Below are 22,792 nucleotides of genomic sequence, written 5' to 3'. Positions count from 1 at the left end.
CAAAAAGAGGCATTTTGCTAAAACTATACAAGCAGCTAAAAGTGCAGAAATACTGTATTAGAGGGTAAAGACAGAGAGGTAAGATTTCAATTCAGAGTCTGTACTTCTTTCTTTTCTTGAAAAGGAAAACTAAATCTCCTCATTTTTGCTAGTGAGACCCAGAGAAACACAGTGAGATTTTTAGTGAGCTCTTTTTATTGTAGTAATTAAAGCTAGATCACCTCATGGAGACTTTAATGACAGTTATAAACAATAAATTTAAATAGTTTACAGCAATCTTTTCCTCGTCTTAATATCCAAAGAGTAAGAATTGCACTCTTGAGTGGCTTGCACAGCAAATGCATCCTTATTCCTTGGAAACTTATTTTTAATTTATCAACTTTCCATTGGAAAGTTGATAAATGAATGGTAAGGGTTATACCTGATGACGGTAACATAATGCAATAAAAAGTCATTTTCTTGGTCTGTGATGCTGAATCCCATTAGAACAACTCACCTGACCACAACACCCCTGGCACCCTCTTTCCCTACTGACTGACTACTCTCTTCTGTCACTTTCAGTGACCCAACAAGCTTCCTACAGCCTAAATTTTAAAATGATTTCCAAGTAAAAGCTGGCATGAAAAGGTGCAAGAGGTAAAATTAGCAAGCTGACACTCCCAGAATTCAGTAGAAAGGGGCTGTTCTGATTAAATCCTATAGCAATACTGTCTATAGCACCAATGCTGTACTGATCCAATTGCCAGAGCCCAGGACAGTTAGATTTCAGCTCTAAAAGCTCTCTGGCAACTTTGCAATAACTTAAGGTTGTTCCTTTATTCATGCATGTTTTCCAGGTATCATCCAGAATAATTCATGCCTATGGGTCAACGAATGAAGAGCTGAGCTATTTAATGATGTAGACTGACGAATCCTTTTCCATTTTTCCAAGTTTGCCCTTCCCACGTAAATCCTGGATGTCAGAGATTCCTGGCTGTGCCTCCTGCACCACATTCAGTGCCACGGGTGACAGATCGGCAAATATTACACAGGCTTTTAGTGAACATTACCCACATCTGGGGCAACTCAGTATTTGCAAAGTTCTTCTGCGTCCTTCGAGAAAAGGTGTTATATAAACGCCAGTGCTAATTCTTCCCATTTTCTCACTTCCCATGACAGGAAAATGCTGCTGTTTTTCAATACTTTAGAAATACACACTTGTGCCTGAGGTATGAAGTGGGCTTCTAAAAATAAGTTAATATTACAGTAAGCAGCCAAAAATAACAGCCAAGAACAAAATTGCTTTGCAAAAGCAGATGTTTTCCTTGCACACCCTATAAGAATGTAGCTCTGTAGGGAACCAACACTGATGGTCAAATATACCTGTAGTCCTTAAAGAGACCTTAGAGAAAATTAGAAAATACCTGCAGTCTTTCAAAAAGATGATGCATTCGTGTATTCACAAGCTTTAAAAATATTCTTATAATTATTCTAGAAATGGTTTAGGTGATTCTTTACATTGATCCAAAACCAAGCTATTTTGGCCCAGCCCCTTACAAAATTTGGATCAATTCTGGGAAAAAAAATACATTCTGTTAGGTTTCCCTTGATCTGAAATATTACACCTAATTGCTCCCTCAAATACTTCAGACTGATATAATTGTGGAAAAGTCTTTTGAGAAGGTGGTTATTAAGCATAAAAGCATCCTGTCCTTCTGCCTGGAGCCAGGGTGCAAAAAAGTGCAGAGCACAGGGCTGACAGCTGGCTGGGGAGTCAGTGCTTTAAAGCAAAGCTGCAGCAGGACGCAGGTGATGTATCATCCCTCCAAAGAGCAATTAATTGTAACTACTGGAGCCCGTGTCTGTGGTTTCTGCACTCCCGCAGGAACACCTAAGGATTCTTCTTTGCCCATGAAACAAGGGCAAAAAGAAACAAGCCGTGTTTTCTCTGTTGGAGTTTAGCTAGGAAGCCCTGGTCCGTCATTTTTGAAACTCCTGGCATCTGCCTTTTTTTCTGTTCTGTGGTGTTAGCAATCTTATAAACGTTGCATGCAATTAGAGCATGTATTGTCAGAGAGGTGCAATGCAGCTAGCAGCTTCCCCTGGACACGACAGAAAGATTTGTAATTGTAATCTCTCAATAAATTGGTGGCTAGCTGGTACTAGATCCTAGATACGAGACTGACGTGGAAACAGGAAATAAGATCTTGAGTTTCTTTCTTCAAGGGCAGAGCCAGCATTACATTTATCAGCTTACATTGCTATAACACAGTTTCATCTCTACTCCCATTCCCATCCACACACTGGGCAATTTTTACTGCTCTTTAGTTTAATGGGGTCCCATCTGACCTGCAGCCTCAGCAAATGTCCTGATCACTCATCCCTAACGCTCCTGCTCGTGCTCGAAGGACTATTCATCTGATTAACTTGGCAGCATCTGCACAATGCTCATATACTATTTAGATAGCATACAGAAAAAAACACCCTGCAACCCCAGAGAAGTCAAGTTGAGGCAAATCATATCTGAGTCAGACTTAATAGGACTTAATTTGACTTCTGATTTGTTTACACTTCATCACGCAGTTGGTTTCCATTATGATCCCTCTTTATTTCCTACTGCTATAATTCCACACCATTCTCTTAACATACAAAACTATTATTAGAGTTAGTTAAATACTCCAATATTTTTGGCTACTACATTCACTGCAGGTGCTAACCGCTCACCAACACATCTAAAGGAAACACTCTAAAACACACATGAAGTATCTGATTGCAAGTGATCTTTTGCTTGTAATCCCCCCTTCCGTAACATGCACGAGTCTCACAGAGGTGCTAAGCCTGCCTCTGAACTCTTTTCTTGCAAATGTATTTTACTCTAAAAAAATAAAACTGAAAACTAATTTTTTTGTTTCTGAAGTTGATTCACATTTGTTAAACAGAGATTAGTACAGATGACCATGAATCTAGATTTGCTGTAAAGGTTTGCAGAAATGTATCAGAAACACACTGTTTGCTCTACAGCACGTTATTTGCTGCAAGAAATCCAGCCAGACCAGGACAGCAGCAGCAACCAGATGTTTTCCAATCACACTGCCCCTCATTTCACCATGATTACTTATTTACCTTCCACGCATGCTGTGGCTGCCCTCCTATCATGCCAGACTGCCCCTTTCTCTGTGTCTCCTCCACAGCTACTGACAGGCTCCTGCTTCTTTGGCTCTTTGCATATCTGCCTGTCCCCTGCTCTCACCTCCCCTAAGCACCAAGCCAGATCCAGCCTTCACCTCTGCATCACAGGCAGCTTCCACCAATGCCAGGTTTCAGTTTCCTCCTGATGTCAAATTTCAGCCCAGCCCACGAAACCCACCCCCTGCCTTGGCTCTTTCATCGGGGGCCGGAAAACCCTCCCGTGTTCACGTCTTTGCAAGGAACATTTGCAGGGAAGCAGCAGCACAGGGCTGTCCTGGAGGGCAGCTTCCCCCCTGGTTTTGATAACACAAGGTAGATCTCTGCCGCCTCTCTTTTACTAGCACTTCCATTTTACTCTGCTTGCCTTTTTTTATTCACTCTGCACATTGTAAGCTGTTTCTTTTGTGTCTTTTCTTCTGTCTGATGTGACAAAATCAACTGTTTGTGTTGGGCGAAGCCTCTCCCTTGAGCTAAATCCTTGCCTTTGCTGTAAAAAGCTCTCAGTTGCCCTAGTGACATCAAAATCCCCTGGAGTCAGTAACACATCCCTGAAGAGTAATTCTACTAACAAGCTTTATTTTTGAAACTAAAAGAAGCATTTAGTCTGTCTTTGAAGAAGTTTATTTCTTGTAAAATGTGAACAAAATTCTATCTGTAAGGTTCTCAATTAATGCAACTTTTTAACAGATATGACTACTGAAAGGAAAGAAAAGGTTGGGATACTTCTTTCCTGTTTAAGTTAAACACACGTTGATCCTGCAAACTGTCTCATGAGTAACTTGACTCAAACACTGCCCTACTCACACAAATACTGTGGTAATGCAGAACAGGTTAAAATCTGCAGAATCAGGACCATTAGACTAGCTAATTGAGGCCAGGACTGCCTGTTACTGTTTAACAGACAGCACAAAGCAGCTTTTTGCTCCTGCTGAGAGCCTCCAGGTAGATCTGCAGCAAGGCAGCGCAACAAAAACAGACTGTTGATGACATCTGAAGCAACGTCCCTGCCTTATCAGCTCTCCATCACATTTTACACCTCAGATCATCTTTGAAGTTTTCAAGCTGGATAAGCATACCAGCCTGGTTAGATACACTCATAAATGAGACAATGGGTGAGCTGTTACACTGCAGGTCTTTTCCGTTTCTAGCACAACTTGTGACCTCGGTAATTCTGTCATACCTTAAGTATCAGTTTATTTGACATTCCTACTTAGCAAATGACTTTCCCAAGTTCTGGGCAACTCACTGTTTAAGATACACCACCACTGAATTTGGACTCCAGTACAGTGAAATGTGCAACCCCACCATACCCCAACTTTTCCATTGGTAGACTGAAACTCCCACACCAGATACATTTGCAGGAATCCCACAGAGAAAGAAAAAAAAAAAAAAAAAGGAAATAGGAGGGATAAAAATGATTCTTTGCCACTCTAGTATCTACCTGATGGAGTAGAGGTAGTGGTCATAAGGAGCTCCCAGTATCCCAGGCTCTACAATAAACTCACCTCAAAAATTTCTCAAACAGTTGGGTTTTGGTAGAACTGTGAATGTCTGCTACATATATATTGCCCTTTGCTTTTACTCCTTACTGTGTTCACACTTACCAGAAACATGACTTCATCCTTTAATTCCCACCGCCACCATCACCAGATAACAGTGAGGTAACAGGAGGGATTGTTAAATCCTGAAGGTGACATTGCTGATTTTTTCAAAGTTTTGCTTCCCCTCACAGAAACATCAGTAAAATGGAAAGGGTTTTCATCAGATCCAAGCAATCAAGGAGAAAGGATGTGTTCAGACTAAGTATCTCAAGAATGATTATTCACAGACAGATGGCCCTCAAAGAATAAAAGCAAGCTGAAAGATGATATTGAAAATGCTATAAAAGTGCAGGCACAGGCTGCTGAAGGGATATGGTGTGTCTGTGTATGGACGAGATGACATCCTACAGTTTCTAAGGAATACTGTTTTCACCATAACAGTGTTTACTATTGCTGTTAGAAAACCTTGATGCTTTCTTTTGTTGTGGCTGTGGAGCAGTGCACTGACCACAGGAGAAAATGTTAAAATACAGCATACAATGAAATTACACACTTAGCAGATGGAAAAAGAGCATGCACTTGCTAGGTAAGCAAGACACCACTGTCATTTTGTTATAAATATCATAAATGACATTCCTATAAATGTGGCCAGCTCTGTTCAATATTTGTAAACTAAGAGAAAGTATTTCACCTAGCATAAGGGCATGGCAATTATGATGACGCCCTGTTCATCCAACCAACACGTACAGGTGTCAACAACAGCACTGCAGCAGGGTAGATAAACCCACAAATGCTCTGAGTGCCACTGCCAGCTCACAGTGGGGTGATGCTCCCAAGTCACTGCCTGGAAGGTACAACTCTGATTCCACTTTACAACTGGATCTGCAATCAGATTTATTTTGCATTTATTCTGCATGAGTTTGAGTTACTTTGCATTTTCAGCTTCTGGGGGAACAGAGGTTAATAGGAAAGGTAAAGAACAAAAGAGGGAGAGAGGCACAGACTAGTTTTTGGAAGAGAGTGGACAACTTCGTATCTCAGCTCTGTTACTTAGCAGCTGTACTACAGCCACACTGCAAAGGCGGCAGATGACAGCTTCACCCTTGTGTTTGTCCCCTTCCTTTCTGCCATGCTGGAGCAGAAAAGCACAGATTCAGGTTGCTAACCATTTCAACACCACAGTGCAGAACACCTGCAGCATAGAAATGCTCTCAGTGGTATATGTACAGGGAACTCTGTAAGGGGTTAATTCTCCTCTAAGGGATTTTATGCAGATAGAAACCACAGAGGTCAAAAGCCTACCAGGACTTTGAAAAAGGATTGGACAATACAGAATACCCACAGTTATGGTAGAGATCATAGCTTTAGAGATGATAATATATTTTAGGAGACATTAAACCCCCCTCCAGCTGCAGAACAGAAGCCAGTCATTAAGCTGCTTATGATTACAGACAAACTTCCCCGCATGGGCTTCATATTTCAAAACTGCCAAGTGCCAGAGATTTATGCCATTTTCCTCAGAAGCCACAAGCAACCCAGAAGCTATACTGTACAGTGACCTAATACTGGAAGATGATACCGAAACAAATATAACTTTTATTTTTCATTAAAAACTCTGATTACACATACGTGTGAAGCATTTCAGCAAGCTCCAAGAAGTGAAGGCCTGCGAGACGTGAAGCTCCATGCAGTCCTAGACATGCCTGGCCAAGCACAAGAGGGCAAGAAGATAGGAGCTTGGGTTTCATTAACACGTCTGCAGCATCGTGCCCTGAGGAGCAGCCTGAGGAAGTGAAGCAATAATATATTCTGAATGCAGTACTTTCCATGCAGTGCCCTTCAAACATCGGAAGGAAGCCCTGATACCAAGCCAACTGCAGCTCAGCATTACTGCAGGGGCGCAAAAATTGGCTGAAGACCAGCACTACTTGTCTTTGGAGCAGCTACCATATCAAGATGGAAAGAGATTCCTTCTGGAAATCCAGCATCCTGAAATGCCCCATTAGGCCACTGAAATCCAACCCTCTGTAACCTAGAAATCCACTGAAATCCAACCCTCTGTGATGTAGAAACATTGTAAAGGTGGTTCAGACAATGATTGAAGGCATTTACCATACCTCTTCTGTTTCTTCTGAGGTTCTCTTTGAGGTAGGACCTGATCTAGTAGGCAGGTCTGGTAATGGAGAAGCACTCTCTTCCTAGGCACAAACAGAATATTTGAGTATACATTAGAAATAGTCATATTTGCCAGACAAGACAAGAAGGAAAATTCACAGTCAGAGCTGGAATATTATTGCACCATATGCTTTCCAACAGCCAAGCACAACAGGGTCCTTCCACAATCCTTGCCTTACTGCACCCTGTTGTATTTCCACCTGGAAAGACATATGGCAGTGCCTTAGAGAAAAATCTTTCCTTCTTTTTTTTCCTGATCTTAATGCAATTTTCCAGCTTTAAAGTATCATTCAATAATGAAACACATACACACACACAAAAAAAAAGGAGTGCCTGTTCCCACTAATGACAAAAACAAGTCCATAAACCTGTTGGTATTATGACCAAATAAAAACTTGAAATAATTAATTGGATTCTACTTTTTTGCCTCATGCAACACTGACAAAATTGTCTGATCTGCAGAAGTCCAATGTCTCACAGTTATATCAGGGACACCAAACAGTTCACATTTAATATTTTAGCTCTCAGGGAGCACAAGGGGAGGGAGACATTATGAAAAAGCATCCTTCTGTTTGTAAAATGAAAAACACTCCTTTGTAAAGAACTGACTACGAACAAACATTCAGTACCACAACAGACTCTTTTTCCCTGTAATTACAATCATTTATTTTAATGCCATTTTTTAACGTTTATCATTGAAGTAAACTGCTTATGATTGCTGCTAGGTGAGGTAAGAAAAAGTTATGTTAAATGATGGGAGTCACTCTTAGACTACAACACTACACAGAGTTCTCATAACTATCGTCACTCAGATATACACAGAAATATTTAACAGTGGCATTATTGTAGACGCAATGCTTTTTGCCTCCCCACTGAAGCTCAGATCATTTCTGCTTGAAAATGATTATAATTTTTATATTTATCCAGTAAATAATTATGCTTATGATTGCTGCTAGGTGATGTAAGAAAAAGTTGAGTTGATTATTACAAGCCTCGCTGCCTGCAGTTATGGCATAAAAAGAAGACAGCAAAACTTTAGATTCACTTTATCAGCCTTGATTAGTATGATCACTGCAGTGCTTTGTTCCAAAGCTGCCCCATTTTAGTGAGTGCCCATCCTCCAGCCTGCTCACACCGTGACTCTGCTCTGTGATATCCTCAGCCTCACAGGGACACATACACCTTGGCAGGTCGCAGCGGAGATAAGGTTTGAGTGCCCCAGGCAGCTGATCCTACCAGGCTGTGAAGTGTCAGCTGCTCAGTCCCAGGCTTGGAGGTGCTCACCGTGGCTCTGCCAACGAAGGAAGCTGGCTGCTGCATGTGGCACGAGCAAGGAGCCCTCAGCCTTTATCTGTTCTCTTCCTGAGTAATAAAGAATCAAAAATTCTTTGGAGATTTCAAACCCTGTATGCTTGAGTTCACCAAAACTGCTTTCCTGAGGCAGCTTCTCGAAACTGTGTTTACTTCCGAAGTGGCTTTGCTAAGGGCAACCTTATTGCATTGCCACTTGGCCTGTGCTATTCTTCCCAGTCAATTACAGAGCATACCCTGCTCCCAGATAAGCAGATGTGACCTTTTCAGAGCAACCTGCCAGATGTTCTCAATGTAGAAGAGTTACCAGAAAGATGAGTGGGAGCCCTTATTTAATTCACTACAGAAAATCTGCCTGCATTCTTCTTGAAGCAGAAAAACATTTCATTCCCTGTACTTTCATTTCCTTTTCACTGTTTTACAAATAGAACTGAATGAGCACTACAACTAAATTATCTTAAATATTTGATAAAATATCTTCTACATCCGTATCACTATATTTAATATTCTATTAAATTATAAGTATTATGATAATAAACAGTGATAAGCTAGGGAAGCATTATTAATTTAATTCAGAAGCATGGACAATGGGAAGAAGAGATTATGTCATTTTCGAAAGTCTTTATCTCATTTCCCAAACCAAGTCTGGTGCCTTATTTATGAGACCACTCAGTTATGTCCTTGTTCATTGGGTATGTGTAGACAACCATGTGTGTTTCACTAGCACAAACAATCAGGCAATGCATTCCAAATTTACAGATACCAGCGTTTGCAAAATGCTCATTTTTACAGCTTGGCTTTTCAAGAACAGACATTTAGGGCCAAATTACTTCAAATCAAGGACAACAGCAATCTCGCTCACTTAAGGAGAAAAGACTAAAGGCAATACAGAGACAGTACTTTTGAAAATCTTATGTGCTGCTTTTGTGTGTTAGTGCCAGTACTAATATGCAACAGGTATTCTTGCAAGCCATCCAGTGAAAGAACAGAAAATATATCACATGGTATATTCCACTAACCATTCACTCAGAATAATTTTCAGTCAAGCAACAAGCTGAAACACCTTTGTAAAGTGCCAGACTCCCTTCATTGCCAAGTAAGGCCTCCAATGTATATCTCTGTTAAAAGTCTACTATTTTGTGAGATAAACCCGGGCATTTCTGAAGTGCCTGCAAAATCTGAAGAGGTTGCTTAACTACAGACAATGCATAATTTAAAAAATAGCAAATGAAACTCATCAGCATTCTGATTAATAGTTTTAAAAGAATCGCATTCTATTAAGTAAAAGCTATGAGGATAAATTAAAGATGCATGTCTTATATATAACAATATGCCCTTGATTATCTGAACTTCAAGATGAAATTAAGTTTAGCAGGATAGTCAAGGCTTCAAAAACACAGGCTGCTTGAGATAAGAGGCTACAAAGCACAAAAAAAAGCCCCAGCAACAAATTAATGAAACATTCAGTTTTAAAAACAGTGCTTTGCTAGAAAATCCCAAAAGTTGGTAGTGAAATTATTCACCACTTTCCAAAGATTGTTATACCATACAACTTCAACTTATAATTTATGGGACGTTCTTTTTACAGCCCTGAAAATCAACTTTTTTTTTTTTTAAACCTTTTCTACTGTTTACAGGATTCAGTGGCATCACTTTCACAGATTGTGTTGGTGAGGTATTTTTTGCTGCCATAAGCACATCTATCACAGCTTTTTATTCATACAGAAATATTGTAAGGCATATGATTCAAACTGGTCTACTGCTCGATTGATGAAAATTTCACAGGACTGGTCCTTGCCAGTGGTCCAAAAAGTACGTGACCCTTCAGTTGTAAAGAATAGTTGCCCCATCATATATCATATCAGCAAAAGATTTTGTTGCAGTAATAAAGTTGCTTCTTTTTCTTCTCATGCATCACTACCAGAAACCAGACCCAAATTGCTGATCTACTGAAACATGCATAAACCTGCTGTCTTTAGAGGACAGTCAGGTCAATATCTGAGTCAATATATTTGAACAAGAGACAAATAGGACACTGGATTTACAGAACATTCCAAGCTGTTAGTTAAGGTGCTGCCATTTTCATCCATGCAGGGTTCAAATTTGAACTGTTCTAGGAAAAAATTATATATATAATTTATCAGAAATATATATATATATATATCAGATATATATCTATCTGATATATATAGGTGAAGGCATAACTGAGCTCTTCAGATACACTGGGAACTCTCAAGATCCGTGGCAACACTGGCATGGAAGCTATATAGTCATGGAAATGGACTGCCACCCCTGAGCTAATATACTCCCTGAAAAAAAAGACAGACATATAATTAAAACAAAACTAGACCAAGTAACTTATTTGACTTTCAGGTCAGAGCTGCCTTGTGCTTGGCTAACCTGGAGGATTGCAAGAGAAAGTTCTGCTTGTCCACACAAGTGCCTTTGGTAATACCCATCCTCTAAACTACTGAATGTGTCAAAATTAATCCGTATAGATCATGAGACCATTTGGCTCAGTTACACCCCTGGAGATCCCAAGTACTCTGTGCACTACAAAGCAGGCAACAACTGTGTGAATGGAATAGAAAGCAGAATCTAGACCAAAGTACATCAGTCTCTACATAAGAAAAACATAAGATCATGTACGAAAAAGTGGATCCAAAGCAAAACACGGCACGTGAAAATGGATGTGAAACACTGAAAGCAGGAAACAGCCCCCCTGTTATATCACAGCTTCTCCTGCTGTATTAATACCTGTAGGTATTAACTAGCAAAATAATCTTTTTCTTGTTTTGAGCACAAATAAAGTTTACTGAAAAAGGACTCTGGCCCTTTGTACCCTCAATACAACAGAGGATCAATACTTGTTACACTTTGGATCTACTTATTTTCAAAAAACCTCGGCTACACTTTTAACCAACCTCTCTTTTCAAAGTTCCTGAAACGTCCCAAATTTTCTCCTGTCTACTCTTATTTACAATGCTGGAAACACAGAACAATTAACCACTGATGAAATAATTTTAGATTCTTCTAGGCCATATCACAACATATAAAAAAGAAATCAAGAAATAAACTTGCAGAAAGCAAGTACAACGATAATTTAACGCTTCACTTATGTGAATGGCACAAGCCCTTGTGCTCTGCTGTTTCTATAGGCATGATTTTTAGTCTTTCTGTGCATTTTCATTAACTCCACTTATTCATTTTAGCAATGTTTCAACCAGAAAGGATTTAGTATTGCATTCTCCACATCCATAGATGAGGATGACACTGGGCAGGAGAGAGGCCAGTAATTGCTCCAAAAGTACGAAAGAAGGCTGTGCTCTTAGTAAAACACTGGGAAGAATGATTAGCACCTGTAAAAAGAATCTTGCAGGCAGTATAAAGGCTAAAATGTACTTTGTGTAAGAGCTGTAATTTTTAAACAGAACGAAAGTCTTGTAAAGAATAAGATACCCGTAAAGATAGCAAGCCAGAAAACAAGATTTTTTTTCAAAGAGCCTGTTAATTTGGAAGCCATTCAAGAGTTTCATAAGTTTTGTTTTCCTGCACAGATTGGCATAAATTGAAATGTAATAAGACAGATGAAATAAAGTTAATTTCAATTATATTTATAGAATCATGCGTTTGCACCAGCTGTGCAAATTGGTCCTAAGATTGCAGGTGTGTGCATGCAGGCACAAGAAAAGCTTGTTTTGTAATCAACCATCAGGTCTCCAGAAAGCTCTCCGTTTTGACAGAGAACTGCACACAGAGCCGAATTTCTGTCTGCCTAAGTAAGTCCATAGCAGTGCTGTCCAATTCTGCAGAAAAAAAAAAAAAAAACAGTGCTTCTCTGTCTGTTGTAACACAATCAGGTTGATTAGATGCAGCTGTTTGATGTCTGCTTCACAACTCACGTGACCTGGTTTCAGTTAGGACAGAGTTAATTTTCCTCCTAGTAGCTGGCAGAATGCTATGTTTCAGATTAGGATGAGAAGAGTGCTGATAACACGCTGATGTTTTAATTGTTGCAGATCAGTGCTTACACCAAGCCAAGGACATTTCAGCTTCTCAATCTCTCCTACCAGTGGGCAGGCTGGGGGTGCAGCAAGAGCTGGGAGGGGACAGACCCAGGACAGCTGGCCCAAACTAGCCAAAGGGGTATTCCATACCATCTGATGTCATGCTGAACAATATATAGGGGTGGCTAGCCAGGATGCGGGCCAGCCGCTTGGGGTTAGGACGGGCATTGGTCAGCAGGTGGTGAGCAATTGCATTGTGCATCACTCGTTTTGTAAACATTATTAGTAGTAGTACTATTATCATCATTACTGTTATTATTTTCCTGTCTTAATAAACTGTCTCTATCTCAACCCACAGGCTTCACTTTCCCATTTCTCTTCCCTATCCCAGAGAGGGAGGGGGGAGGGTAAGCAAACAGCTGTGTGGTGCCTAGCTGCCAGGAGGGTTAAACCACAACATCATACAAGATGCACTACAAGAGGAACAAACCTTTGATTAGAGAAAGTTTGCCATCAAAGTTATTTGGTGAATTTTCTTCTTGTTCAGAGAAGCAGATGACTGTAATAGCACATGCTGTCACAGGAGCTGAATGACAAGAGGTTCTCAGCTATTTTCTTTCTTGAACAAGTAAAGGACTTTTGGTCAGTCATTATTCTTTTCAAGTATAGCTAACAACAAGGCAACAACACATAGGGCTTACAGCCCATGCAATATGAAGATCTCAGATCTAGTTTTTCCTCTGTTATAGTACTGCTTTGAGGAGTATGGTATGACTAATACCTGCTCTTTGATAAAATGAGTAATGCCTTTGAGGCAAGGTGTAATTCTGAGCTCCTGCTGTTTCAAGAAAAGAAAAAAAGTGCAAGCCAGAATTTCCTAATCCCGTTCTCACTTTCCACTCCTTCCGGAGGGCTTGCTGTTGCTATTTTGATATCTTAAATCTATTTGATTGTATTAAACTTTATCTAATTGAGTAAAATCCTGCAAGCTCTCCTTGGTCAGAAGCTCTGCAGAAAGTACCAGGACAGTACTTTTCCATGCCTAAGGCAGGGAGCTGTTTCTGACCCGTACCACTCCTTTGGCATGATCAATAGTGCCATTTATTCCACCCACAGAGTTTTATATGTAACAATATGCTTACACCATAGTCGGATTTGATATTATTCTTTTCAGACCTTCAGTTTTTAGGAAGCACTACTATATAAGTTTTTCATTTATCTTGATCCCAGAAGCTGGTTAAGACATTCATGCACTCGCTCTGTGCTTGACAACTTAATTACATATTTCTAGAAGACATTTTCGGGTGAAAGTCTGTCTTAGGAATGTGAAGTGTTATTACTCTAATGCCTTTAATGACAGCAAGCTATTTTTTGAAGGGACTTGCAGTCTTCGCACCTTAACCGGGAGCTGCTAAGCCACTTAACCCACTGCCAGAAGGAACCACCGAGGGGTTTTGGCCCCAAATCCAGCTGCTTTGGCCCCAAACCCGGCTGCTCAGGGCACACACCCCGGTGGGAAACCTACCGCTGGGGTCCAGCAGGAGCCGAGGCTGCATCTCCCCCTGCAGGCTGTGCCCGGGGACAGGGACAAGGACGGGGACAGGGCTCCGCCTCGCGTCCTCCTCACCGCTGCCAGCACCTGAAAAAGTGGAAGGGGATCTGAGAAGAGCCGGGACTCCATTCCCTGTCCCCTCAGCAGAGCGGGGACCCTGAGGGGCTGCCGTCCCCTCTGGACACCGTGGACACGGTGACAGAGCAGAACAGGCACCGCCTCAGGAGCCCGAACACAGCTGGAGGGATCCACGGCCATGGTGAGTGAGGAGGAGGAGGAGGAAGAGGAGCAGAAGAAGGAGCTGAGGCGCGGCTGCCTACCCGCCGCCGTCCTCTGAGGAGCGGGCTCCTGAGGGGGGCGCGGCCGCCATCTTCTCGCCCTGCCCGCTGTGGGGAAGGGCCGGCGGCTCTCCGCCGCACTTTCGGGGAGCTTCGCCTCGTTTTTCTGGCAGCCCGGCGGTGGTGCCGGCCCTCTGGAGCACGGCAGGAGGCTGCTGGGGCGGTGCTGGGCGCGTCCCCTCCCTCCCGGCATCTGAGCTTCGTTTTTATCCCCTCCGAGCTCTGTTGGTGTTAAGGGGGCAGGGGGATCTGCTTGCTTCCCCCTCCTGGCGCAGGGCACGGCCTCGGTCGTGTCTGTGTTGCTCACAGGTCAAGAAGAAGCTCTCAGGCTAAACGCTGGGCATCAGAGTTTATAAATATGGGAGATAAAAGCATTTTTTCCGTTGAGGTTGGGGAAAGACTTTGCCTGTGTGTGACCAGACATGTCGTACCGTGCACTAACCGTGGGGAAGGATGCCTTGACCTGAAGCAGGTCAGGAGAGACAGGCTGTGATGTGGGGATAATTTATTCATTAGTCATTTTTCCACTTAGGGAACCTGCCCCGTTATTTTAAATAAAAGCAGTTTCATTTGTTTAGAAGCTCTTTTTATCCTAGTGAATGAGAATTTACCAACCTGTGACGAGCAGATGCTTGCATGGCTTCGCGTTTCCTGGATCTTCAGTTTTATTCCTGTAATCTTCTGCTGTACAACTGTCACCACCTTGTGCTGAAATGGGCAGTATAGTCACCTAGCCTGCTTCTATAAGCATTTTAATCTTCTTTGCTTTTAGAAGATGTATTTCTGACCTGAGGCTGTGCTGCGATGAGGCTGTGCCCCGGGGTGCTGCTAGCCAGGGACGTGCAGCGCTGCGGTGCAGGTTGCCCAAATGGCACACAGTACCTGCCAGGAGGTCCTTGTGGCTGGCTTTATCAGCCACAAAGCTTGAGAGTTTTGGCCAAAGTTATGTCCTCTTTGTAATAAACCAGCAATGTTTCTCCCTCCTGCAAATACCACTGCCTTCTCCTTTACTTTTGCATGGTGTTGCTCACAGGAGACCTCAACTCCTCTGCAGCATCATATAGGAAGATAACTTTGATCTGGTTGCCACCTTGCACAACGGATAAGAAGCTTTGTAGCAGTTCTACAATGAGAAACAGATTTAAAATTAAAATGGCTATTAATTTTTAATCTGGCTTTGTGCTTTCAGTTGTCTCTGTGACAAAAATTGTTGTGATGCCAATGCCTCTTTCCATTATAGAACAGCACAAATGGTAAATTCCGTGTTGGCATTTGGGTAAATGAAGAGGTAAATGTATTTATTTACTAATACATATTCCTGAAGTTTCTGCCAGAAAGCCTTGCAAGACATTAATATTAATGCTTGAACAGAGCTCTCTGTGTTTTCTAATATACTATATTTTATCAACAAGCTAATTAGCAGAAACTTAACAATGGCTTACTGAGCTGTATAAACAAGAACAGCTGCTGTGATATGACAAAGTGAACTGGAAGTGAGACAGCAGTGTTATGCTCTTAAAAACGCTTACTTAGGCCAATGGATTAACCAAAAGATAATAAAGGTGTGCTTGGCTGTCAGTATTAACATCATCTAAATGATCGGTGTTGATACTGACTGTTTTGGGGGAGCACTCTTAAGGACTTTCCTCTTTTTTTTTTAAAGCCAGTGTTGCAGCAGGAGTTGAGAAGGAGTTGAGTAGTATTGGCCTGAAGTTCCTTCTAGACAAAAAACATGGATTTATGTAGGACGTAGTTAGTAAAGCACTGAAGAATGATTGCATAATCCCAAATCTGAGGGGTACAGCCATGATCAGAGCAGGAAATAAACCTTTTTAAAGATTTTTGGATGTCTTTAGATAAGAATCCCTGTCTATAAAGACATCAGTAATAGCCAAATTTTTGGCAGTATCTTGGGTGATTCAGATAGTTGTGCCATTCTGGCTCCTTATTATCTTTTAGTTTACTGAAATGGTCTGCAAGTGCCTTCCAGCTTCACTAATTGTTGATGAATTAATTAGGTAAAGGGAGTGACCACATAGAACAAGTTTGCTGCCCTGTAATGCTACTTAATGATTTCACCATTGACCTAGAAGAAAATTGAAATATAGCTACTGGTAAAACTTGTAGCTTTTTGTGCAGGTAAATTCTATATCAATTTTTAAATAATAATTAGTCTCTGCAAGCCTAATTGCTTGGTAAATTAAATGGTTGTCCAAATCAGTTTGAGGTCAAATGCAAAGAAGAAAGATTTGGGATAATTTTAAAGGAGAAGTGATTGTTCTCCAGCAAGCAATGACAGACAGTGAACAGACTTTATAATGTTTGGTTTAAATAGGAAGCAATGATACTTTTAATAACTTTAGATTTCTGTAGGAGTTGTCTTACACTATGGGGTGGTAGCCGAGAAAATCCCATCCTCTGCTACAAATGAGCTTTATTGCTCTGTTGCAGAAGAGGTCATTGCTAGCAACAAACTTACTTCTAGGCCTTTAGGTAAGATTCAAGTATCCGGAGCCCCTGTCCCTGGACACTCTGAGGATAAGAATCCAACTTGAAGATAATTCCCCAGGTGTGGAAGCCACTGGGAAGGAAAGGAGTGGTGCTTGCAGGAGCAAGATAAGGATCAGTTTTGCAGAGTTCTGTTAAAATGTAGCTTCCTCCATGCTGAAAGCCTCATGCCAAGTGTGTTGTGTTGTATTCCTGGCAAAAAGTACTGAGGCAGTAATAATTAAAACACTAGAACTTTGGTTTCTGAGAAGGAATGCAGTCCTGGAGGGCTGTTAGCGTTAGGTTGGAGGTTGGACTCGATGACCTTGAGGTCTCTTCCAACCTAGAAAATTCTGTGATTCTGTGATTCTGTATCCTGTAGTTGAGCAAAAGGATGGAAAGCTTGAGATAATTTTTTTAGTATGTTTTGAGGATTGTTTTGCCCAGAGACTTATCAGCAAAAGTTTTGATGCCACTTACTGAGGCCTGCCTTTAAACCCCCTTGATAGATGATGTTACCCTTCTGTTGTGGTATAACATAGAGCTTTAGGACCTGGAGTCCTTCCAGTCCCTTACAGTTGGATGTAGATTTCCCTTTTCTTTGCCTTACCCCCTGCCTTCCTCTCCAGTACTGTCTGGCCTTGCTCATCTCTCGCTGTGCTTCTGTGCTCTCCTTTCCTTCACCATGACTTAGAGCTGTTTTCATCTCAAACCCAAGCTGCTGCAGCTCCACAAGCAATATCACTGTCTTAATGACTTGTTAAACCACCAAGCAACTACACCATAAAGCTGACGTTTCACATCCAAGTCTTTTATAATGGTCACTCCATATATCTTCTGCTTTTACAACAGGGAGATATGATTATCCCAACTGGAGGGTAAGGCTTTGTTGTTTTTAAGCACGGATCAGGGATTTTACAACTCCAATACCATCCTGCTGCAGACAATATGAACAGCCTGTAGGAGAGCATCCAGTCAAGTGGGAGAAAAATGTGCACAAAGTTTACGTTAATGAAAATGGACATTTGTAGGAGGACTGCATGCGTAAAACATAAGGAGTAAAACTGTTACAGTTATCTCTGCTCCCTGCCCCAAAAAAAGACCTAAATTTAGCCTGTGTGTTGGAGACTTGCAGACAATGAAAAAATAAAGATTTCAGTTAAAAGTAATATCTAAAGGAATATAAATTTTAAAGTAATATTTACACTGATTAAATATTTATCAATTAAGTGGGTAGTTAGCAAACACAAAGAGGTGGTATGTGTACTTCTCAACACTTAACTGTTCACATACTGGATGAGATGATTGTATGTAGCACAGATGTAGCACTAAATTGTCATAGAACAGTGATTTTTTTTCCTTTTTAGCACAGAACAGTATAAAAACAGGGAAAATGTTAAAATTTGAAAAGGATTCTTTAATATTCTTTAGGAACACGCTTTAGCAATCTCCCAGCCCTATTTGTTGAGGCAGCATGATTTTCCCAGTTTATGTTATGGGAATGTGACGTCTCCCGTAAGGACAAGGGCAGCTCACCCTGAGGCTTCCCCCACTGCCAAAGAACAGCTCACCCATGCCACCACCCGGGCTGAAGCTGACACCCACGACAACATCAGGGTTGCTGTCGGACCCTCAGTCCTCACCCAGAGGCTCCCTACCACATCCCCCCTCTCTCCAAGGGCTGTGCAGGGTAACCTCCCTTCCACACAGCCCAAAGTTGGGATGTGGGGTAATCAAGAAGCAGATCAGAAATGTATCTGATCTGTACAAAAACCCTGCTTTGTCTCCTACATGTAATCATATTTTGGGCTGAGCTGGGCTGTTTTTTTTTACTAATACTTTATCCTTGCATGAAGACAGGTTCCAGGTGTTCAGATGCACTCATTAAGACTCAGACTGCGTTAGAAACGTTTGTTGCTGTAGTGATAGAAATGAGTTTCTTTATTTCTCTGCTAATTACAACTCCATCTTTTTAAGTGTTCCTTCTGGTGTATCTTTCCCCATTAGAGCAACTAGTATGAGCTAGCGGTGTGGTGTGTGATTTTTGTGTATGCTTAATATTCTCCATCTTTGTTGTTCTGTTTTGTTTTGTTTTTGTCTTTTTATTCCCTCTGTGGCAGCTCATGCACTAAAAGGATTTGCAAGAATAACCCCATTAACTGCACTGCTGTGACCTGCAGGTGTCTCTCAGTATGGAATGAGACAAGCCTAGATTAGTAAGATCTCGTCGTCCTTTGCTAAGGTGCCATGTGTTTAATACATAATTACCAGGGTCAGGTACTTCCTTCTGAAAATCAAAGGAGGGGAATAGCTCTCAGCAACAGGCAGAGTCATTATGGAAATAAGAAAAATTCATTCTGGGATAACGTTTGTGAGAAGGGCTCTGAAAATCTTGCATTTCACCAATGAAGTCTTTAAAGAGGTTTGTGGCTGAGGTGAACCATCAGTTTCTGGTGTATTGGCTGCAGAAGAGCCAGGCCCTTGCCTAAAACACCAAAAGCCTCGGGAGGTGGGGAGCAGTCTGGGAAGAAGACTCGGAAAGTGAGGGGCAACACTGGGAGGAGAGGAGAGGCCGTTTGTGGGAGCTCTCCTGAAAGCTGCAGCTTGATGCTGCTCCTGTAGCGCTTGGCAGAGACGAGCTGTTCTGTCCCCACGGGGCGATTCTCCCTTTTTGTGGCAGATAAGTCTGAGCTGCATTTTAAGGTGCACCTCCACTCTTTGTGCTTACAAAAACATGTCAAAAACGTGAACTATCTGTGATACTTAATGTTATGAACAACTTCATTTCTTCTTTAGATCGTAAATTTAAAATCAAGTAGTAAAAGTTTAGATGTCACATAGACTTGCTTTAAAAAGAAACTAATTTTTTTTCATTCTCCACCCAGGTGAATTTCACAGAAGACCTGGTCCGAGCGCTCATGGACAAGTCCAAAATTAGAAATATGGCTGTGATTGCTCACATTGATCATGGCAAATCAACACTGACAGACTCCTTGGTTTGTAAAGCAGGCGTCATCGCTTCAGCCAGAGCTGACGAAACACGGCAAAGATGAACAAGAAAGATGTATCACCATCAAGCCTACGTAAGAGTTTGCGTCTTTCTGGGTTGTTTTTTTTTTTTGTTTGTTTGTTTTTTGGTTGATTGTTTTTTTATTTATTTATTTATTTTAGTTTGAAGACGAAAAAGATTATTTGCTCAAAGCCTTGCATCTTGTCAGAGCTTTTTCAAGTTGATACGTGAATCAAGTTGTGCGTTACAGAGCAGAAGTTCACGGTCCATGTCACCCATCTTCAGAGGGCACATTGGGCAGTATTGGAGTACAGCTAAAAGTGATCATCTAGTGATGGCTCTTATCTGTTTCTCACTACCAAGGAAGATGCTTTCAGAAAGATTCTTATTAGTAGCCTTTGTTTTTACTGGATTGCTTACAGACTGACACACTGTTCCTAAAAATGAGTTTGGTGTCCTTTTAGTATTGCCCCTGTGATATCTGCAAATGCAAAGTTAGCAAGTTGTAAAGTCATTTGAAGCATGGTAATGGTAAGGGACATTTTTCCATGAAAGAGCTTGGAAAATGTATTTCATGTTAAAAATATTTATTTATCACCAAGAACAGCAATTCACATACCATTTTGTCTTAACTATCTTAAAAGTGATTAGAAGATTTGAGACCTACTTTAAAAATTAATTCCAGGCTATGATGCTGGGTGCTGGGAAGGAAATCTACCAGCTCAGTTCCTTAAAAATGTCTTAGCCATGAGGACTGAGGAGTGTGAGTGCAAGTAAAGACAAACCGGAAAAAGGAGAAGTATTTCACCTTTATGACTCATGAGATCTACCATGACAAAGCAGGGGATTTTTTGCAACCTTAATGGTATGTTTCCAAGGAAAGGTGTTTGGTTTTGTTTGTTCAAATCCGATTTTATCAGAATGCTTGTTAGTCATGTTTGAACTTCTAAGATAATGTATGGTGAGATTGTTTTATAAAATTTGCGTCCTGAAATAAATGCATTTATTACAGAGCAGAGGACCCTGCTTTCTCATACCCAAAGGTTGTTGGAGGTATTTCAGCACCCATGTGCCATTTTGCCTCACTTTGTGCATGTAAACTGCAATCCGGTCTAGTCAGTGTTTGCAGTATTTGGAGACTTCCCAGCCTTATGAGGCAGAGACGGCAAGCAGACCTTCAGAAAGAGATCCTGAAAGTTGGAGCAAAGCCACTTGTTACACATGAAAAATTTCTCTGAGAGGGGAGCTGCTGTGGGAAGGAGATCAAGTGATCTGTTTAGAATTGTCTAATGCTCTCTGGCTGTGTTTTAGTAACTGGTGATCTGCTAGTTTTATGTAAGTTGATTTTTTTTTTTGTAGTGGCCAGAAGTGTTTGGTGGGACCTATGGTGTGCTGAACAGGAAAAGGGGACATGTTTTTGAAGAATCCCAAGTGGCAGGAACTCCAATGTTTGTCGTCAAGGCGTACATTCCTGTAAATGAATCATTTGGTAAGATAACCCCTTTATGTTTGTTTTGTTTTGTTACCCACACACATTTCACCACTGCAGGGTGAAAGGGACTTAAGAATTCCAATTTTATTACCTCCGGTTTTTTTCCTCTTCTCTCTTCCCATACTTGTTTCATTGGTTTAAAAGAAATAATTGACTTTTTTTTTTTTTTTTCTGGCAACCTACTCAATTGGGCTTTCACGCCAGCAGAGGGTGCCAGAAGGATGTGTGGTATCTACTGCAAATAAAGACTTAAGTGTTTTGTCTGGTTCTGTTCCCAAGTTGGATGCAGGAGTCTATCTTCAGTGGCAGCTGGCAAGAAAATTTGGTATTGGTATATATAAAAGGAAGATGGGTGTGAGCCTGAAAAGGTAGCACTACCTTACCCAGGTTCTCAAAAAGTGTTTTTAGGGTTCTATCTATGCAGAAATGCACAATAAACCACTATTTTCCATTGTTTAATAATGCTTTTTTTTTTTTTTCTTCTTTCTTTTCCCTTTGCATTAGGTTTTACTGCTGACTTGAAGTCCAACACCAGCAGCCAGGCTTTTCCACAGTGTGCCTTTGATCACTGGCAGATTTTGCCTGGAGATCCTAACGATGCAAATTTTCATCTTCTGCAAGTTGTGGCTGAAATGCATAAATGCAAAGGCTTGAAGGATGGCATTCCACCTCTAGCTAACTTCCTAGATAAGTTGTAATCGTATCTGTTTTGTGTTGTGCGACACACTGCCCAGTTTTGTCCTGAGACCATTTCCTCATAAAACCAAGGAAGAAAATGGAAAGTTTTTAGAATATCACATTGAATACACACCGTCTTAATATATTGTGATTGTGGCATAATCACCTACTAAAACAAATAAAAATAACGTGTTACTTTGGTTTATGGAATTGTTGTTGTCTGTATCTTGTCTGTGATCATTGCTGCCTGTAGCAAAAATACACAAAAATCAGTTGTTCTATCTAATGTACTTGCCAGTTTGCCTAATCTGCAATTGTTTTCTAACCTAGGAAGGAGCTCCCTTCATTGTTGCTCTTGCAGAAATTCTTGTTGAATGGTCGGATTTTGTCCTCTCAGACAGAAGACGCATTCACTCATTTCCAAACTTGAATCCTCTGTGTTGTTGAAGACTGATAGTGAAAGGATTGCAGTCACAGGTAAGCTTCCTAGCGTCCAGAGCCTAGACTTAAAAGCAGATTTACAAGTGGAAGTGCTGCAATTCTTGCTCCTGCACAGGTACAGAACCTCATGTGGTCTGTGCTGTATCATTGGGCAAAGCCCTGCCAACATGACACAATTGTTTTGGACAGCTTTGTGGAAGCATGGAAGCTTGTTAAACCAGTTTGGGCTAACAGTCCTCAGGTATACAGGTATGACCTCTCTGAGGCACACATTTTAGCAGCTAGTCCTACTAAATAAGATCACTTTCAGCAAATGCAGAAAAAGATGCGGCATACACATGGGTGGAAAAAAGGGCGTTCTCTTGCAGCACGGCTGCGTTTATGTGATGGTTTTTTATGCATGATGATCATTCTCCAAGTCCTTTCAGAGAAACAGATACTTCCATAGCAGAAAGTTCCATAGCAGAAAGAGGCAAGAAGTCATCACACCTTTTCTGCAAGATGTTCTCCTGCCCAAATTACTTTGATAAATAGTCAGATGCATTTTAACTTCCATGTAGGACTTGTTTAAGGAAGAGTAAAGCAAAAACTA

The 22,792-nt window shown here is 41.1% G+C and overlaps 3 protein-coding genes across 4 annotated transcripts in view; 1 reads left to right on the top strand and 2 right to left on the bottom strand.

Annotated features, from left to right (window-relative positions):
* Positions 1-3,198, bottom strand: part of ST8SIA5 (ST8 alpha-N-acetyl-neuraminide alpha-2,8-sialyltransferase 5) — a 65,860-nt gene extending 62,662 nt beyond the window's left edge. The window contains exon 1 of the mRNA XM_084504080.1: positions 3,103-3,198. The gene's annotated coding sequence lies outside the window, so the exon portion shown is untranslated. The remainder of the gene's footprint in view (positions 1-3,102) is intronic.
* Positions 3,199-6,280: 3,082 nt separating this feature from the next.
* On the bottom strand, positions 6,281-14,385 carry LOC311427079 (uncharacterized protein). Of its 2 annotated transcripts, none has more exons than XM_084504082.1 (4): positions 14,075-14,385; positions 13,728-13,861; positions 6,827-6,907; positions 6,281-6,492 (listed from the first exon to the last, which is right to left on the bottom strand). In XM_084504082.1, the coding sequence occupies exons 1-4, from the start codon at positions 14,283-14,285 to the stop codon at positions 6,457-6,459; spliced, it is 462 nt and encodes a 153-aa protein (XP_084360208.1). In that variant the 5' UTR covers positions 14,286-14,385; the 3' UTR covers positions 6,281-6,456. The 2 variants fall into 2 exon arrangements, with proteins under 2 accessions (XP_084360208.1, XP_084360209.1); XM_084504083.1 differs by having other exon boundaries at positions 13,728-13,841.
* Positions 13,769-21,969, top strand: LOC311427080 (elongation factor 2-like). Its single transcript, XM_084504084.1, has 4 exons — positions 13,769-14,013; positions 19,465-19,662; positions 20,949-21,078; positions 21,586-21,969. The coding sequence occupies exons 2-4, from the start codon at positions 19,642-19,644 to the stop codon at positions 21,777-21,779; spliced, it is 345 nt and encodes a 114-aa protein (XP_084360210.1). The 5' UTR covers positions 13,769-14,013; positions 19,465-19,641; the 3' UTR covers positions 21,780-21,969.
* The last annotated feature ends 823 nt before the right edge of the window (positions 21,970-22,792 follow it).

Source organism: Aythya ferina (assembly GCF_964211825.1).
Source record: "Aythya ferina genome assembly, chromosome: Z".
Lineage (NCBI taxonomy): Eukaryota > Metazoa > Chordata > Aves > Anseriformes > Anatidae > Aythya > Aythya ferina.
This window is presented reverse-complemented; position numbering and strand designations above follow the sequence as displayed.

What these genes read in the sequence shown, in the direction of transcription:
- LOC311427079 (XM_084504082.1), bottom strand. Translation starts at nt 14,285, where the DNA reads ATGCCGGGAGGGAGGGGACGCGCCCAGCACCGCCCCAGCAGCCTCCTG. An exon ending in TCCTCAGAGGACGGCGGCGG is followed by an intron (nt 13,862 to 14,074) that starts GTAGGCAGCCGC and finishes GGCTCTTCTCAG; the next exon opens with ATCCCCTTCCACTTTTTCAG. An exon ending in GCTCCTGCTGGACCCCAGCG is followed by an intron (nt 6,908 to 13,727) that starts GTAGGTTTCCCA and finishes GTTTGTGCCTAG; the next exon opens with GAAGAGAGTGCTTCTCCATT.
- LOC311427080 (XM_084504084.1), top strand. Translation starts at nt 19,642, where the DNA reads ATGTATCACCATCAAGCCTAC. An exon ending in TGTATCACCATCAAGCCTAC is followed by an intron (nt 19,663 to 20,948) that starts GTAAGAGTTTGC and finishes TTTTTTTTGTAG; the next exon opens with TGGCCAGAAGTGTTTGGTGG. An exon ending in TCCTGTAAATGAATCATTTG is followed by an intron (nt 21,079 to 21,585) that starts GTAAGATAACCC and finishes CCTTTGCATTAG; the next exon opens with GTTTTACTGCTGACTTGAAG.